At 38.3% G+C, this 19,681-nt stretch overlaps 2 protein-coding genes across 2 annotated transcripts; one reads left to right on the top strand and one right to left on the bottom strand.

Moving 5' to 3' along the window:
* Positions 1–894: 894 nt before the first annotated feature.
* On the bottom strand, positions 895–10,845 carry si:dkey-103i16.6 (uncharacterized protein LOC557125 homolog). The gene is made up of 8 exons (XM_066684285.1): positions 10,624–10,845; positions 3,955–4,144; positions 3,615–3,842; positions 3,159–3,391; positions 2,881–2,981; positions 2,597–2,758; positions 1,541–1,753; positions 895–1,436 (listed from the first exon to the last, which is right to left on the bottom strand). The coding sequence occupies exons 2-8, from the start codon at positions 4,134–4,136 to the stop codon at positions 1,287–1,289; spliced, it is 1,269 nt and encodes a 422-aa protein (XP_066540382.1). The 5' UTR covers positions 4,137–4,144; positions 10,624–10,845; the 3' UTR covers positions 895–1,286.
* A 3,196-nt stretch (positions 10,846–14,041) lies between these two features.
* Positions 14,042–17,433, top strand: tmem263 (transmembrane protein 263). Its single transcript, XM_066685262.1, has 3 exons — positions 14,042–14,293; positions 15,250–15,320; positions 15,897–17,433. Exons 2-3 carry the CDS (start codon positions 15,257–15,259, stop codon positions 16,193–16,195), a joined length of 363 nt encoding a protein of 120 aa, XP_066541359.1. The 5' UTR covers positions 14,042–14,293; positions 15,250–15,256; the 3' UTR covers positions 16,196–17,433.
* Positions 17,434–19,681: the final 2,248 nt, after the last annotated feature.

The raw sequence follows: 19,681 nt of genomic DNA, 5'->3' as shown, positions 1-19,681 counted from the left end.
CACATTTAGACATTGTTGCCCAGAATACAGATGAGTCATGTCACAAAAAGTTTGTATCACCCATATTTTAAAACCAAAGGTATAAGAAAATTCAGACAGGCATAGTGTTTTTATTTGTTAAATAATATGAAATTAATATGAAACACTCAACATGTCACATAAAAACAGCAGCATCTGGGGATCAAAACACATTTCAAATTACCTTCAAATACATGCACCCCTCATTATTGACACAGAACTACTCAAAGTGACAAAGAAACAGCAGCAGCAGGATATTGGGCTTCTTTGTTGCCAAGCAGACATTTATTAGAGTTCTGGAGGGAGGCCCCAGCTCAAAGGTTGCATTGCCTGTGAATGTGTGTGTGTGTGTATATATGAATGTGTGTGTAGGATACTGCACACTCAGGAGGTCATGCCTCCAATACTAATTTAGCACTGTCCTCTGAGTTTGGACTTCTAGTTCCACACACAGTACCCCTTGACTCAACAAAGCAAACACACAATCTACATACATTCTCATTGCAATAATTATGCAGATCCAGTACTGAACAACCACTACTTTCCCTCTATGGCTGTAAGGCCCAGGAAAGTCCCTGTTAACCCATTAATGTCCAAATAAAATGGCACAGAATATGTTCTTGTCAAGCATTTTATTGTCATTATCAGAGAGTGCTCAATATGCTGCATTCCAGATAATTTAAGAATTTTATATACATGTTGAGATGCTTTTGAGAATGCTTTCTAAAGCATAAAGGTAGTTTTGTGGAGGTGTCTGGTCATTAAGCATCATGTCAAAGAGTCACTGAATTTCCAGGACAAGAAACAGTATTCAGTTGTAAAGTGATAATATTTTAGTGCAGAATTTGAAAGAAAATTTAACTGTACTCATTGGTCTTATTAGAGGTATCAATTTTTATTTCGCATTTACTATAAAAAGACAGAAAACAGATTAAATAAGATTTAGCAATTAAAACTCCATGTGGCCTTGTGCTTCGGTCAAATAGGAAAAAAAAAATTTAAACTTCAGCTATGGACATTAACGGGTTAATATGAGAATGTTTAAACATTCCCATCAACAGATACAGTGTTAAAAATACATTTATTTAAATGCATTTGATTCTATAATTAAATAGATTTTATGAATAATTAATTTTTTAGGAGAAAAAGAAAATCACAAATCTTAGGAAGTGCTATATATCTATTGTCATCCAAAACATACACATACAGTGTTACACACACTTTACAAACGGCACATACAAAACATGAGAGAACGGCAGGTGTATTTTTCATACAAATTGTAGGGGTCTGTGGTTACTTAGCATTGAGGAACCTGTACTCTTGCTGTCAGTCTCTGAGGAGTCACTTTCTTCACTGCTGCATGAGGGAACCATCGCTTCAGTACTTGATGGCGAACTGCTGATCAGCATGGGGAGGGCCTAGAAGTTCCAAATTAATATTAGTGTTAGCTCTTTAAACATAATTGTATTCAACCCTTTTTAAAAACACAGCTGGAATAACACAAGAATTCAGGAAAACAAACCCTATTCTCATGGCTGTTCATCAGGTCTTGAATTTCTGTGTGCCAACCCAGGATCTCTGCCAGCTTTCTGACAGAGTCCACCAAGTCTCCAAGCTCCATATAGTCTCCTTTCCTCAACGGCTTACTCTCAAACTGACCCACTGCATGCCTGTTCAACAGCAGCCGAAGCACTTTGGATTTCACCGTGTTCACCAAGCTGGCAAATGGCTCAATCTGCCAGAAAGAAGAGCAAATAGTTTTAAATAAAATGTGAAATAAATAGGCAGTTGAACTCATTTTTAAAGATTATGTAATTCACTGGTTGAGATATGAACAGTAAAATAAAATGCACTGACTGGTTTATTCACTGAAAAACTGGTAGTAAGTCCATTATGCCTCCAATTGCAGTATAGGCATTATTTCCCCAACTAAAATGACACTTTCAGATATCAAAGTGTATTTCTAAAAATGTTATGTAAAAGTCTTTTGCCTGTATTTTCGCTGTTCCTGCCTCACTACAATAGGAGCATTTCAACAGGGATTTCAGCAGGCATTCGTTTTACAGACAAGGATCAGACATAGCAGGGCTGATGGAGTTTTTAAATCTCACAGTGTCACTGCTGAACTGAGAATGGTCCACTATCCAAGCAAAATCTGCTGTGGTGGTCATGTGGGGTTCTTGAACTTTGAAGAGCAGGGTGAAGACGGCTAACAATGTACGCAGAGCAACAGACAGACTACAGTTTACATTTGCAGAACTACACAACGTTTTCCTACATAATCAGTGATGCTGATAAAAATGAAAGTCATTGCAGAAACAAAGAGGCCAATTTAATGTTACAGCTGAGAAGTGCATACTAACATTAACATATGAAAGCTAAAGAATTAATATTGCATATGAAAATGTGTATGTACACAATATGACACAGTGCTATGTAGCTACATTATGAAGGACCAAAAATAATATGTAGAAATAAATAAATAAATTACACCTGACACTAAATAAATTCACAGTCATGTTCTAGATCCAGGGATAGTGATACATGAGGCCTTGTGCACAGATTACAGTAAGCTGACCTGTAAAGAAGTGCCCATTATCATGAGCAGGTCTGCTCTTGGGAAATCCTGGGCATGCTGAAAATATTTTTCAGGTAAATCTTCACCAAAAAACACAACATTCGGCTTCACGGTGGCTGAACAAAACGAACACGTAGGGACACTGTCATTCATGATGGCTTCCTAAAACAAACCAACCCAAAAACACAAGTTAAAATATACACAATGTCTGTACGAATTGTGGTGTTTCAAAAGCATCTGTTATTGTTAAAATTATTGTTGTAGTCGTAACAGTGGCTATACACCTTGGCCTCCTCAGCAGGAAACTGTGTGTAGCACAAGTGACAAGCTGCTGTGGCAAAACTTCCATGAGCTTCCACAAGCTTATCGTCTGGGATTCCACACACTGACAAGAGTAAGAGACATCTTTTAAATGAAAAATAATCAAAAACAAGATGCTCAATTCTCAGCCACTTCACATTATTGGCTTCATTTTATTTGATTTAAAATACATTCCTGTTAAAGGTCAGTGCATTCCATAATAAACCCAGCCAGCCTAAAGCTGTATGCGCATTACACTTACTTTTCTCCAGGCCATCGATGTTCTGAGTGTACATGCGCAGCAGTAGACCTTTCTGGTGCAACACACGGATAAAGTAATGGATATAATTGGGACGATGCCGGCCAGGGTAGAGCTCCTTGGCCAATGAGAAGAAAGGACGAGGATCATCCGAAAAGAAATCAATGTTAAATACAGCTTCAGGGTATGGAACATTGTATTTTTCCAGGTTTGCATATAGGCCTGTTCCTGGTGTCCTAATAGAAAAGAGAGGTGAAAAGAAACATACCAAAAAGTTAATCAAAAAACAAAAATCAAGTGTTGTTTTTATAGTCAATAATAATAAACAAGCTTTAATATACTTGCCAAAAAATATAACGTATTATATGTCATAAAGTCCAATATCTTTAATGTGTTTACAACTATCCATACACTGTTTAGAAAAAGAACATTTTATTGGTTTGACATTAAAATTCCCACCTAAAGTCTGGTATGCCACTGGCTGTGCTGATTCCAGCCCCAGCCACCACTACTATGTTCTGCAAGCGTCCAAGCTTTATCAACCGGCCCACAGTTTCCAAAGCCCCCCGTGGGGCTGAGCGGCCTGCAGCTCGTCCTGAAGAGCAAGAGGGGGAGGAGAAGCCATGCTTAGTGTTGCTTGACGAGCCCTCACTGACATCACTGAAGACCTTTGATGGCTTCCCTTTCCTATACAGGGTGGCACAAACAAAGCAAGGGTGGAAGCATTTAGAAACCACAGACATCCACTGTACATTATGTAAACTTTTCATTATTTGTGGTCATTCCTGGTTATTCTCACCGTGCCAAAGAGGCTTGCTGCTCACTGACCCTCATGAGGCTAAGGTCATCGAGCAGGCCAGAGTCTGTAGACCTTCCTTGCTGGGATGAGGCTGAATCCTGTAAGCTGACGGAGCTGCGTGTCACTCTGGTAAAGCTTGGCTGGGTGTTCCGTCTGTCCCTGCTCAGCCTTGCCTTGCTCATGTTTGCCCCTGTAAAAAAATGTTCCTTTTCAGAATCACCCGTAAAGTGTAATGCACCACAGTCTTCTAATTATGGTAATATTGCATGGCTTTTTTAAATGCCAGTTATAGCATATCAATAGTTAATCAGGTCTTATAAGATGCCAAAAGTACAGTAATATTATTAATAATACCAATAACAATAAAATGAATAATAGCAATAACAATAATATAGTCATAATAAGAATATTAACAGCAGCAATAATAATAATCAACAAAAATTTAGTTACTCTAAATATATTTCTATGACATTCCTTATGGAATGTACATTTTCTTTCTTTTAACTTACTGCACATACAATTTTAAACTTTCTTAACTTGGAAGACATTATATCCTTACAGTACAAATCTCCCCACTCACACACAAAAATGCTCCATATGAAAAATAAATCCTGGTATTCATAAGTATTACAATTTTATGCATCCTATCCCTACTATCTAGTACGGAAAGGATGACAATAGTGCTACTGGAATTTGCACCCACAACAGTCACACAAGGTAGAAGAGTCCACCAAACAAAAATATACAGCCAACAGTGTCCTGTGGGCAGTTTCCAGTGTCCAATGATTAAGGACAAGAGGATGATCAACACAAATTGTGAAGAGCTGAGAGCTGAATTGGGACATGCTCATGCTGCTTCAGCGCTGTAGGTCCACCATTCACAGCGGTGAGCAGCTCAGTATTTTACTGGAGCCTCAAACAGAAATTTGTTGAACGTTGTTGAGGTAATATTTATCATAGTCTCTACTGTATGTTTGGAGAATGTTTCTGTGACTCAGCCTTTTGTTTTCTACTATATATTTAACAAAGAGAAAGTCATCTTGTCTGTCCCTATGACGACACAAATACACGGACACAACTCGCCGTTACTGACTTTCTGACGAGTAAATAACATCTGCACAGCTTTTTGTTTAACTTTACATGAAAACTGACAAAATCTCTGGATTATTAAAGCCAAAACACCAGAGCGAGGTGTTACTCTAAATAAACGATTCTGTGAATTAGTTACAGCACCGTTTTATCAGTCTGACCCTCATAGAAATGTAAGTCAGTAATAAATATCTAGTTCCAGCGATGCCCTGTTCCTTTATCAAGTATAGATTGCTTGGTTGATAACATGTTAAAGTGCTTGGTTTTAGAAAAGTTCAAAAACAAACTAATTTTATATTTGTTATTGTAAACAAAGACATTGATATGAAGTTCCAAAGCTTCTCCAGACCTTCCAATGACAAGGGTATGTAGTTTGGGCTTTCCTGTTTTTGAAATGCCAGAAAAACCTGTGACTATGGCTAATGCCGGTCTATTTGCTCTTGTTAAAAACTGCTGTGTCTGATTCACTTATACAAGCAAAACAGTGTCACTGCAACTGTGAGAATGATCCACCACCTAAATCATACCTACTCTGAGCTGAGAGAACGGACAGTGAGGGTATAAACAAGGAAGGGGTGATGTGGTGGAGGTTCTTATACATTCACCTCTTGCAAAACATGTTCTTCCATTTGACTCAGCATTATCCCAAATCCAGGAGTTTATGGCCATATTTAAATACCAGTTAAACAGAAATCACAGAGCAGTTCCTTTGTCTCTTTCCTCCTTGGTTGGTGAAAAGCTTGAATGTTTTAAAACTGTCACCTCTCAAACAAAAGCTAATGGTTGTAATATATTTAGAGCGCCCCTCTGTTCAGCAGCTATGCTAATACAACCCACAGCTGTGGCAGCTTTACTGCCCAGAGAAGTGGAAAAAAGAGGAGAAGGAGGGGTTGTTTAAAAGAGAGGTGTGGGGGGTGGGAGGGGTGTCCAGGATTGACTGTGTGTCAACAAACCCAGCTGGAAAAGAAAGGATGAAGCCCCTTAAAAGGCCCCTCAAACCTCCCAAAAGGAGGGAGAGTGAACAGAGATAGATGATTCAGAGGTAAATTTCAATAAAGTGAATACACAGGACACAAGGGGTGGGGGAGTGTTGCCAAAAGTCTTCTAGACCATTTTCTAGAGCTTCGGCTATGTTACTGTGGATGAATGACAGCCACTGACCGATGAAGAAGGAGGGCGAAAAAGGAGAAGGAAAAGGAGGCGTGGACAGCAAAAGAGGAGAGTGGTGATAGTGGAGAGGAGACAAAGAGATACATCCAATAAAACAAAGCCTACGTCATGGCATACAAACGTGATAAGGCAGCCTTTTCACCGAGGGACCTTATCACAGGCTGGAGAGGGACCATAATCACATTCAGACGGACAATGAGCCCCGTTCCACTGAGGTGATAAACCCATCCACTATGGGCTGAAGCAGCTGAACAAGACCATGAGACCTAGATTGGGAGGGGGAAGCAAAACAGCTACACAACAAAACCACTCTTTAATAGCCCTTCACGATCTTCTGACAAACCAGGTGCTGCTATGAACAAGTTAGAAATCAGAAAGAGATTATAACTTTTTTTAAACTCCTGTCTTTTCAAATGCATCTTGGCTTACTCCTCATGAGATTAGACTTCCCCATCTCCATTACTTTAATGCTCATTTTCGGGGGAGCTATTAAAAACCACAGGGGGTGGGAGTTCACTGCTTTTGTCTTGAGTCCACCCATAGAGATGCTGCTGAGCAGGCCCAATATATCACAGTAGAGCTTAATAAGACTGCACACAGATCGCACAGAGCACTCTTTACTACAACTGTCCCAAATCAAGAGAATGCAACCCATGAACACACAGGTGTTAAGCAAACATCAGAAGTCTAACAAAATATTACCAATTATACTGTTCCCAAACCTCATGAATATTGCCCCTTGAAATCTGTAATTTAAAGACAATAATGCACAGGTAGTGATGAATAAAACGTCTTACTAGCCACTACTCATCTGGCTTCCACATCTTTCACATACATGAAACTGGAGTGTGGGTTAATAATCAAAAAAAACTAGTTCACTATATCAGCGACAAAAAAAAAGACTAATCGAAGCATTAATATCAATCATCTATGTGGTTGTTATAAAACAAATTATAATATTACAGCCATTAACACATTTGTCATTCAGTTATTTATCATGTTTTCAAAGCACAACAGACATGCCTTATAAAATACTATGGGATAAATAGAGGTAGGATGAGATCAAAGCGGGAAAAGAAATTCTGTTAAATATATGACAAGGGCCCTTTATTATGAAAGGAGTAATATCTGATTTACACTTGCTTAGTTATCCAGTGGTGGAGCCAGCAGTGTGCAGGGCTCAGAGACAGATCTGTGTGTGGCTTATGGGAGACAACAAAGCACAGGCACAAGCAGGCTTCTCCAAAGAGAAAAGGCAAAAACCCACAAGGCCAGCAGTGTGACTGAAACCATGGTGAGGAGGGTAGCAACGAGCAGACATGGAGGAATTAACTGCCAGATTTAGTAAGACAGCAAGTTAGAAAGACAGCAAAGACACTAGTAATGGATATCAGAGCACACATACACAAGCAAATGTTAGTCTGCAGGCTTTGACAGGAGAAATATCCTAATCTGGAGCAAGAATAATAATAAATAATAATACTTTCACTGAAAATACCAAAAAGTGTTAATGTTAAATACATAAATTATTCATGGTTTCCTTTTGGTTTTTGAACATTTAAAATGACATTGTACAACATTTGACTTTTTGCACCCTTGCTGTCCAGCACAACCAAACACTAATCTAATTAACGTGTTCTCACTGCTTTAGTGATCACAGGTGCCTCCTAAAAAGTACAGCTTAACCACGCTTTGTAACATGCTTTTTGAGCAGCATTCACACCACTAATCTGGACTCAGTTCATCCAAAACTAAAGTAAGAGGTTAGTAAGGAGGAGGATGGGCCTTTGCTCCAAAGGTCCAGTAATGTAGGCTGCCCATGTCTGACGTCTGCTGCCCCCTATGGAAGTTCTGGTTTTGGAGCTACAGTCACCATGGTGACCACTTCAACTCCAAAAGGTCTCTTCTCCTCTTTATCCTCCCTTGGTCTAATGACATGTCACTTAGTGTTGGCTCTTTGTTGGATTCTCATATGACACAATGCCACTAATTTGGGCTTAATGTATTGTTTGTTCAGTAGGTTTGCAAGTGTGTCTACATAAGAAAGAACAAGCACCTGACTAACACTTACTATATATTGGATTGATGTTTTTTTTTTTTTTTTTTTTTTTTTTTTTAATGGCACAATAATGGAAGCTGATTTAAGCTATACACATTTGTCTTTGTGTATGTTTAGAATCATTTGAGATAACAGCACCAAAATAAATAAATAACTAAACAAATAAATAAAAAATAGCAACGTCACAGTAGAGCTCCTGCAGTTTTCACACTTGGTTCGCGTTCAGTATAAAGCAAAAAATCTCGAGTCTGGTTTTATTTCCATAAATTAATGTAAAAATGTACAGTTATTGCCTTAAGATTAATTATGTTGACAAAAATAGAAAATCATGTTACATTCAAAAGTATACAGACAATGATTTCCCTCAGTACAGTGAACTACATTATCATAACTCGTGTTCGGTTGTGCACACAAAATTTGCATAAATTCTATAATAAAGCACTGTTTATATCCTGGCTGCACATGGACGTACGGTTACCATGCACTGTGTCAAACACGGGCTAAAGGTGCGTGAGCCAGAGTGGTGTTTATGATCCAGAACCAATACTCCAACCTGTGTTCCTGACCTCAATAATACTCTTGTGGTTGAAAGCAATCAAGTCCTTACAGTAATGTTTCAAACTAAGCATACAACCTTCATTATATGAGAGGCTTCAGAAATATTAGCGTCTGTGAAGTAGTAAATGTCTTGAAACGCTGAAAAGAGCAAAGGCTGCCATCTAGTGACAGATGTGAATAAAAAAAAAAAATCATCATTGACTTTGAGAATCAGCACTAAATCAATAAATACGTTTTTTATCCGCAAATTCTTGTATAAAGACTAATTTTGGTAAAATACTTTAAACTCAAAATGAAAAAAATAAAGATAGACAGTAAGATGCAAACTGCTAAGACTAACAGTCTATCTGTAGAAGTCTCATGTTTCTGTACCATTAATGTGCTGAGTTTTCTGAGTGAATTTGCCTGGGTACAGCTCTATAGGCTGGATTCAAAATTTTAGAAATGTAAATCATAAACATGACCATAGTCAGTGAGGAACATAACAGGAAACAATTGTCAAACAAATTATCTGGAGTAACATGCCTGATATTTAGACTGGTGTTCTTACGAGTTGTGCTACCTTGTCAAAATGTTCTGCCGTAGTACTTTTGTACATACAGTTGCTTAAATCAGTAGGTAAGAATCTGATACGCCAAATGTACACACTTAAAAATTATGGAAATACAGACCTTCTTAGGCAAAGAAAATTGTTCTATACAGAACCCTGAACACTTGAAGAACATTTTGCATGATTAAAAGTTTCTTTGCATCATGAAAGGGTTTTTCAGATTGATGGAGAATGTGTTACAGATGGTTCTAGGTCACACCTTTTTGAAGGTCCTTTTCTATTGTTCAAGGTTCTATACAGAAACATTTACTTTACTTGGAGCCATCATTTTAAGCATGTAGTGTATCAGAAACTACTGCCAACAAAGGTGTAATCAGGAGATACATGCAGCCTAAATTCATTCATTCATTCAATGTCTGAAACCGCTTATCCAATTTAGGGTCGCGGTGGGTCCGGATGACTGACTCACTCACTCCTTTTGAGTCACCAATCCACATACCAACATGTGTTTTTGAACTGTGGGAGGAAACCCACGCGGACATGGGGAGAACACACCAAAACTCCTCTCAGACAGTCACGGGATTTGAACCCACAAGCTCCAGGTGCCTGAAGCTGCGCCACCGTAAATAAAGAACAGCAAGAGCTTTAAAACAGTGCCTTGTAGGATAATGTATTATTATTATTATTATTACACTGTAAGAAATCACACAGCTTCATTTTATGTTGATATTACCCTGACAGATCACAACTTACTTTAATCTCCCTGATGTCAAATCACTGTTTTAGTGTTATCTCTATGTTATTTGCAAAAACATTAACACCAATATTCATAAATCATTTTTAATTGTATTAAAACCCCTCCAGTGGGCAGCTCCTGCTTGAAAATGTATGTTTTGAATATACAAACGAGTGGATTCAGACAGCAACGGTTTCTGACGTCATAAACCAATCCCAACCCATCAACTTTGACTGTCATAGAGGGGACTAATCGCACATTTACACATTTGTACGTATTGAACGAAATCAAATTTATAGAGTTGCATTTTTAAAGCATTATGGTGTATTTTTTTTATTGCACATATCTTCTAAAGTGTCACTGCAATGAACACATACGTGTTCCCAAAGGTTTAACCCATGACCGGAAATAGACTTCCGGTGATGCATAAGCGGAGAAACTACTGTTTATGACAAACTTTTAACGCAACGTTAACGTTAAATGCACTGGTTGTGTTGTGAAACTTGCCTTTAGGTAATGAACCGTGAACCGTCAGTGCGGAGGGAGAAGGTCAGACAGTTTTCTGTCCGTCAGAGCGACAGACATAAAGACAGCGGCTGTATCCTCTTCACTAAACCCGGCGGAGTCACATTCCGGTGTTGAATCTGAACACTGTGGGGTCTGAACCGCGGAGGCTCCTGCTGCACAAGCAAAACACACCAAACGCAGAGGCGGAAACACGTCACTCTCTCAGGAAAGCGCGGGAATCCGGAGCGCCCCCAGTACGATCTTAAGGGAGGCTCAGTGGGCTGTGTTCCAAACCTTAAAGACTGCATCCCTCACTTTGTCAATAGGAACACACCTTACAGGAACCCTGGAACTGGTCCATCCAGCCTCTGCAAACAAACAAACAACCGACAGGAAATGGGTTTTCTGGAGTGGTGGTGGGGTCATCTATCACGTGGACATCCCTGGTTTTTGTAACATATATGGTAATCTGCAGGGGTTTTGACTTTGTATTTGCACAGATCACAATACTCCCTCTTAGATTTTAGACTCATAAAAGGTTTAATCATCAGTTGTACATCATTTCTCAGGTCAGGTAATTCCCATATTAAAAACCTCATTATACTTGTATTAATGATGTTATGTTTCATCCAGTAGGCCTAATTTTAGATAGTATACAAACGTGTGCCACTCTGACAAAGCTGTAGCACTGCAGGCCCTCTGTCTGCTTTGCAGACTGCATGTGTGGCCCATGTTACAAAATAAACTGCCCCACTTCTGGCAGATATGGTTGTGCTGTCCATGGCATATTGGATAAGAGACAAAAGTTGCCCACAAAGACATTTCTAACAAAATGTTTATGTGGCTACTGTGGCAAGCAGGAATGGTCCACTCAAGTGCAGTCATGAGATATGGGTTAGACAAGGACCATAATAATGTGTCTGTCTTTTTACTTACAAAATTAATCACTTCAAATTAAATTAATAAGTATCAAATAATAACCTAAATGTTTTATTACAGTTAAAAAAAAAACTCCAAGTGCTATACACAATAAGCATGCAACAACTAACATTTTTGTTTATTTTTTCGTTTTCCCCCGTTTTTCCTTTAATACTTCAAGTGCTTTCTGTAATCTATAGGTAACAATACTACTGATTACCCTAGGCATTGAAGAGAATACATGGAGAGAATTTCAGCAGACATACCCAATCAATAGATACCTCATGTTTTGTGAAATGTTATCACTTAGACACGTATGTTTAGGTCTTTAAAAGTGTTAAAAAGATCAGCTGAGACATCAAATTTTGTTTCTTCATCCATTTGTGAGACAGAAATATATCCAAAGGCAGACTATTATGTGACTTGCCAAGCAGCCATCTGCCAAATTAAACCCAAAAAAAAAAAAAAAAAAAAAAACAGTGGAAGAATTTGCAGATGGCACAGATCTCTCTTTAGCAGGTGGTTAATTTTGACGTTCTCAAGCCTTTTTGAAAGACAAAAAAAAAAAATAATAATAATAAAAAAATAGATGTTTGGATAACACCAAGAAATGAGTTATTTCAAGTAAAAGACCCAAATTAACATCCTTTTCTCTTAATTAACACACACACTTCGTACTTTTGTCCAAAATATGACATCGTCATGAATACAATCTAATTAAGCTAAGATCTAATTTAGTATATAGACTTTGAATAGCAAACATCACACAAACCCATGCTGAAATTATTAGATGATGCTTTATCAGTTCAGATCAGTTCAGAATGTACAGTCTTCAGTGCTGGGTTTATAGACATGTAGCCCAAACCTGTAGCCATTGAGCACAGTGCCCTAGACTTGTGTGGCTGCTACAGATTTCCCCATTATATGATTAAGGCTTTTATATTAAAATTATACATGCAGTGTATTACTGAACATCTTTGTATCACAAAGTATACAGTGTTGAATTGGGTCTGAATATTTTTGGATACAAAACTTAATTTGGCCTATGTTGGTCAACAAAAGGATTAAGCTGTGTAATATAATTTTAAATTGCTTTGGTTCATGTTGCTCATGTTGTGTTAAATGTAGGCTAAACCTCAGAAAGTGTTCAGTTGTATATGTTGAAGGGTAGCCTACTTGTGGATCGTGTAGATCCTATATTTGAAGAACATGTTTTGATTGTCAGCAATTGGAGCAACCTGAAATATCTCAATTCACTCATCGGAAAGGGCATGTGGATAGAAATGGATATTCATTGTACACAGTGCATGATTATAAATTAGGAGAAGGCAACCCTTCATTAAACTGGCAATTGGAATCATTGCACATTTATTACAAGTTCTTGTGATGTTTACAGTTAAACTCTGATCATTTTAAATTAATGATTATTAATTTGTCTCGGTCTTAAGAATTACACACCGAGAAGTTGAGAGCTTATAGGACCTGATCTGATAACTTATAGAAGTAAATCGGTACTCTTTTTTTCTGATGTGAGAACTTGTAAACTAAAACAAAACAAAACAAAAAAAGCTCAAAACAGCAGTGGGAGAAGTGTAGCAAATGCAGATTTGAAGTTGTGTGACAATGTTTAAAAGGAACGTTGGCGATTGTGGGGAAATACAGTTCTTTCTTGCTTGTTTAGGGTTAGCTTCATGTCTTGTTTGTGCAGTCATTTTATAAAAAGTGTTTTTTTTTTATTTTTTTATTAAAATAATGAACATCACTTTTAAGAAGTTGCAGGCTCTGTTTTACATTCAAGGTCAGATTTATATTTGGCATGCTAAGTACAAGTAAACTTTAAAGTACAATTAAATCCAAGTTCTTGTATTAAAAATACATGTATTTTAGTTTAGAAGTTCTCAGACTGAAACAAATGGTAAACATTTTAATTTGTATGTTTCCTCACATTGAAATTACAAGTTTAAAAGTTCTAAAACTGGCAACATACTTTCCTCCAAAAAAAAAAACTTAATACAATTAAACTGGTTTAGGCATAATTCACTTTGTCTAAAAATAGCATGTACCCATTCATGAATATGCAATTATCCCCACTGCTTTCTGCACCCACCCGTCCACCTCCTGCAGCTTGAAAAACCCACCCATAAGTTGGGTTGGCTCCTTTAATTTATGATGTAAAACGTTCTTGTTGTTTGAATTTGCCCACTTGAGTCTTTGACAGACTGTATTTTCAAAGTGTAAATGCTCAGTCATGGTGTTAACTGTCCTGATATGCTTTCTACCGTATGAAAATATAACCCTACCCACACACAAACAGACATAACAAGGCTAAAACTTGGTTTTCTAGGGTTTAGACTTCAGAGGGCTTTAAAGTCTCTTAATTTCACTGTAGCATTCTACACGAGTTGGGATTTTGAACAAAAATACACATTTATGTAGATTGTATTCCTCTTTTTTTTTTTTTTTTTTTTTTGCTGTATAAGAAGTTTGTAAGCTGAACACGTCACTTCCTGTGTAACACAGCCACATTGGTACTTGGTGTAAAGAGCGAAGTGGGCGCCACGTCCACATCACAGTCCCCTCCAGAGTGTACAACTCCAGTGACAGGCCCCGAGCGGTGTTAACTCTCAAACTACCTTAGAACTACAGTTCTGGCTTCAGAGACAAGACAAGAGTAGAACAGAAGAGCTCCAAGTTCAACGGACAGGAAAAGTAACACAGCTCAAGAGTTCAAGAGTCTACACAACTGCAAACGGTAAGTGAAACACGGAGCTAACGTTAGCGCACTAGTGGAGCTGAGTGTGATATGTGGCGGAAAAGTTGTAACTTCACGTAGTTCGCCTTCTTGAATAACACCCTCCATTACATTGCCACGATATCCGTGTTTTGCGTAGTCCTTCGACTGCAAAGCGAGGCACTTTTATAAACATCTGTAACAGTTCAACTCATGTTTAAGCCCATGTTTTCCAAACTAACTTACAACCAAACTAAACGTACATGGCTGTTTTCAGGGTTTTAGCTAAATTGCTTAAAACTGGCTCTTTAGCCCTCACCATAACAGAACCCAAGTTAACTTACTGAACAGTTAGCCTTTAACATTTGGTTGTGCACTAATATTATTATAGAACGACCCAGGAAGCACGTTATAAGTATTCATGTTGCTTTAGAGAAGACATTTTATTCAGCCTAGTATGTGTAGCCTTTTAAACCTCTTCAGTCAACACATCCTGTGATTAATGCCTACGTGTAACCCAGCTGAGTTGTTCGAAGGTGTTTTTGGCTCAAGATTTAATTTGGCACACCCTGTTTACACCTTACAGTCTAACATTTGGGTGGCTATGGACATATTTAAATCTGTAAAACATTGAGAAAAGTTATGTGCTCTAATTTTGATGCTGTTTTACCTGCTGTTTGTACTCAAGCCTTCTGCAGGTTATTTCAGTGCTAGGTTAAAGTACAGCAGTTCCACGAGTGCACGTTTTGAACAATATCAGTCACTGATGGCAGTGTCACAGTGTACAGACTGGTTGGAAACTGGTCTGCCTTGTTCTCTGTTGATATTTGCAGCACACCCTAATAGTGAATAGTTCTTGTGGTCTGTTCATAAACGGCCTCTCATCTATAAATCTCCTGCCAGAAAACCTAAGAATTTGTAAAATGTCATAAACATAAACCATGTATTATAATCGTCCTTTGTCTTTTTCTTTTCAGAGAAACAATGAGTGACGTGGATGAGCAGCAGCGTGATGTGCCATCATACTTAAAGGATGATCCTCCAGCAGGTAAGTTAAGAGTGAGCTTATATGTTGGACAGTGTGATAGACAATGTTAGTAAAATTTAACAGAGTGTCTGTAATGTGATAACGGTGGTATCAAGCTCTGTTTAAATTAATCAATAAAATAACAAGCTCAGAAGCCTAAGTGAGAAGTTTCTCCTAAATGGGGTCTCTCCTAAATCTAAAACTCGATCCCTGGCAGCAGAAACTCTGCTGTTTTAATAACTTAACTGCTCATTTCTGTAAACCATATTATTGAAAATATTGCTAAAACATAAAAGCAATATCATATATTTTCTTTTGTAAAACACAGTATAGATGATCTTACTGCAATACGTGGAATATCTGAAAGCAGTAACAGTGTGAGATCACATGGTGGTGCCCTTGTGCCGACCAGGGTTCCTTCTGCTGAACTGTCAAAAAGCTGTGTATGGCTTTTTCTGATTCCCATTTCTCCACTGTGATTAGACTTGCAACTGATAGACTTTTCATATTAGATTACTAGACATGAATTTGTATAAAATGTTTTTGTTGTTGTTGATAATCTTACAATCAAAAAATGCATTGCAATCTACCCAACAGATACCAATAAAGGCCACCCACAGCCCCAGCCAGGCATGTTTTCCAGAGTAACCGGAGGCCTTTACAGTGTCACCAAAGGGGCTGTTGGGGCTACTGTTGGTGGGGTAGCCTGGATTGGAGGGAAGAGTTTTGATCTCACTAAAACTGCCGTCACCTCTGTTGCTGCTGTTCCTGCCATGGGGGTTGGTTTAGTAAAAGGGAGTGTCTCTGCAGTGGCTGGTGGAGTGACTGCTGTTGGCTCAGCAGTTGCTAGTAAAGTTCCCATTGGAGCAGCTAAGAAGAAGGACAAGTCTGACTGAAGTGTTGGAATTATTGGGGAGGTACTACCATCAGTGACTTTATTGCATGACTCCTTTGTGAGTTGATGGCTGAGTTCTTATTCTTCTACACGAGTGCTGGGACCAAATCCATCTGCTAGATCTGGTCTATAAGATGGTGACTTCAGATTGGTGGGTGCTTCCATCTGCTCCTCCGAAGAAGACTGATTTTGTGTGTCATAAGTGATATCTGGTGGGATATGACAAGGAGTGAATATTGAGTTCCAAGTAATGCCAAAAATGTTTTTCATTTGTAAAGTATTCGTTCTGTGAACAGAGGTTTGGAAATCTGTGTGAGGGACCACATAACACTGGTGCCGTGTTCTGCCAAGCCACGCTGCACCAGGCTTTGTGTCTGACAGTAAACACAAGGAATTCACACCCACAATTATCAGAGCCTTACGGCTATATTACCACAAGCCAAGCTTTGGGTTCAGAGAGATATCAGCCGGGTGCCCCTCAAGGTACAGTACGAGGAATATCTGAGACTGGTATAGTGATATGATGGCACAGTTCCATCTGTTGGATTGATTATATTTGTGAGATTACTGCCTCTAGGGTCCAAGCTGAGCCATGCCACCCTCTCACACAGTTTTGCTTATTATTCAAACTCTGTCTCATAATACAGTAAACCCTGAGCCTTCATACACACTCACAGGCTATTGTGAATGTGTCTGCTATGCAAAACAACATCATAAAGTTCCATTTTCTCTGTTAAAATCTGAATACTGATAGTTGTCTTTCTTAAGAAAAGCAGATCAAGATGTTATTCATTGGATTAAAAAAAGCTGTGGAGGTAGAAGATATCATCAGAAAAACATTGAGTCTTTTGTTTGCTCTAGCTCTCTGTAAAGACTGATTTATTACACTCTATCCGGTTTACTATTCCTTGCCAATAAGTTTGTGGTGATCTTATGTGTTTTGTCTCATTCATTTCGTTATTAGGCTTTTTCACAAGGCTATATTGAATCACATTTTATATTTGATAAAGTATGAATGGGTAGAGGCAGTATTTTTCTCAAGTGTGTGTTAAACATATTGTGCTACAGTCAAAAAATGTGCAAATTGATGGGCTTTCTTGAATATTGACCCTTTTTGTATAGTAAACAATATATTCTCTCTTTGTTTTTACCAGTATATGTTTTCATTTTACACACAAATATATAGTTGACTTTGACTTTTTGGCTTTAATATGTGTATACTTGAATATGTAATGTGAATTCAATAAATGAAAATAATATTCCACTGTTGCTTTGGGCCTCCCTTCTAAATTGAAATATCTTGGTAGTTTTCAGTGATTTGCGGTATGGTATATTGCTTCAATTAATTAATATATATATATATATATATATATTTATTTATTTTTTAAGATGATACATGGCACATTTGTGGACACCAGTTAGTCCACCTTTGCAACAGTATATAAAAAAAACAGCTCTTATGGTTCTGATTTTTTTTTTAATGATTAAATGACATTTTACTGATGATACACATGACATACTCAAAGTGCAACTTGTCAACTCTTACCCTACAGAAGAATTTCAGTTTACCATCACTTTTTAAGGAGTACCGTTTCCAAGGTCATACCAGATGTGAGCAGTGTGGTGCCAGATGCTTTGAGGACATGGCTACAGGGGTCTCCCCAGTCTGTCACCTCCAGATACAGATTCATTCCTCACATTCCTGGTTCTTCTTCAGCTTGCAATACTGCCTAGAAGTGTGGTCGTCTCTCTGGGGGTCCAGAAGTATTCATTACAGACTCTTGATGAACATGAGTGATCAGTGAGTAAGAAATGTATCAAGGTCAAGTGTTAAGGTTTCTTTGTGAAATGTAATATGCCATATCAAAGTCAAGTGTTGAGGCTTTCTTGAGAAAGATGTATTTCTGTAGTGTGTGACGCCACATAGATAGCCTCATAAGAACTGGCTCCTATGAGAGTGTTAGGTGTATGTTGATATTGTTCAATGCAGATTTTATTAAAATATCAGCCTGTAATCTTATGGGAAGACTTGAGAATAGATGTCAGAATGTTCTTGAAAGAATTGATTGCATTCAGCTTCATTAACATTAGTTATAGCTGTGAATGAGCATTGGCATGATTATGCCATGAATGGGTGCACCTTATTGTTGCTGAATTTACTCATTAGAACAGCTGTCTGCAAACCTTTATGCACTTACACTGTATGATACACTGTGAACATGAATGGCTTTTTAAGCTAAGTTTTAAAAATCTGATGCTATGAATCTATAGTGTGCCGTTCCCTGTGTCACTCTCAGACCTCAGCACATGGACCACTCATGGAGAATCACATGTGTCCATTGCCAGCTAATAGCAACAGGGAGTGTGCGCTTGACTCACCAAGCTTGAATCAGCAGTGACAGTGTTCCTGGCAAAAGGAAAGGAATTAGATGCCTAGCTCTCTTTATTCTCTCTTCTCGTTCTGTCTCCACCTCCCCATCCGCTCGCAGGTCCATGATTCAGAAAGCCATTCAGTGAATCAATAATGAGGCCAGTATGTAACTCACAGTGAGCCCAGGGCTTTACACTTCAAAGACTCAATATAAGTGGCTAGGTTGTTAAAGGGGTGGGGAGAGTGTTCTCTGGGACTGTAAGAAAAATAAACCACTTACCTGGACCGTTTTGGTCAATGTGCTGCTGGCAAAAAACAAAATAGCCCAGCTCAGACAGGCAAGGTGTTTAAGATCTATGTTAGCCAGTACATGCAAAGATTAAATCTTTCTGTTATTATCTCCATACAGAAAATTTTACAATTGTAATGTCCCCATTGTTGCAGCATTTGTATGGCTTCGTAACCTCACTGAACCAAACCACCTGCTAAGAAAATGAAATTGCATGCACTTTAATCTCATATCAATCTAAGGGAAAACCAGGTTGTTTCACACAGTGGGATATCTCTTTTTCATGTTTGAAATTAAGAGGGCAAAAGTACAGAACACCCACCTTGAATGGGGAAAAAAAACAGCATAAACCAGACATGTGAGTAGTATTTCAGATGTGTCCACTATGGAGAAGACTACCCTCAGGAATGAAAAAAGTGCCATTTCTTAAAGCCAGGGTGAGTATAAATTGCAGGGTTCAAATGTAAATAGGATATACATCTTGGGCAATTTGAGATTAAGAATCTCTGTTCAGCCAATGTTGCATTTTGCAAAGGCAGGTTTTAAAAATACACTATTAAATTTAGGAGAAAACATATAAGAAAACTGCTCACAAAAAAAATAAAATAAATAAATAACACATCAAAGACCTTCAGTCCTTTCATTTATTCATTATCTGAAAGCACTTATCCAGTTCAGGGTTGCGGTGGGTCCAGAGCCTACCTGGAATCATTGGGCGCAAGGCAGGAATACACCCTGGAGGGGGCACCAGTCCCTCACAGGGCAACACACACTCACACCAACAGACACTTTTGAGTCGCCAATCCAGCTACCAACGTGTTTTTGGA

Source organism: Hoplias malabaricus, chromosome 11, assembly GCF_029633855.1.
Source record: "Hoplias malabaricus isolate fHopMal1 chromosome 11, fHopMal1.hap1, whole genome shotgun sequence".
Taxonomy (NCBI): Eukaryota; Metazoa; Chordata; class Actinopteri; order Characiformes; family Erythrinidae; genus Hoplias; species Hoplias malabaricus.
This window is presented reverse-complemented; position numbering and strand designations above follow the sequence as displayed.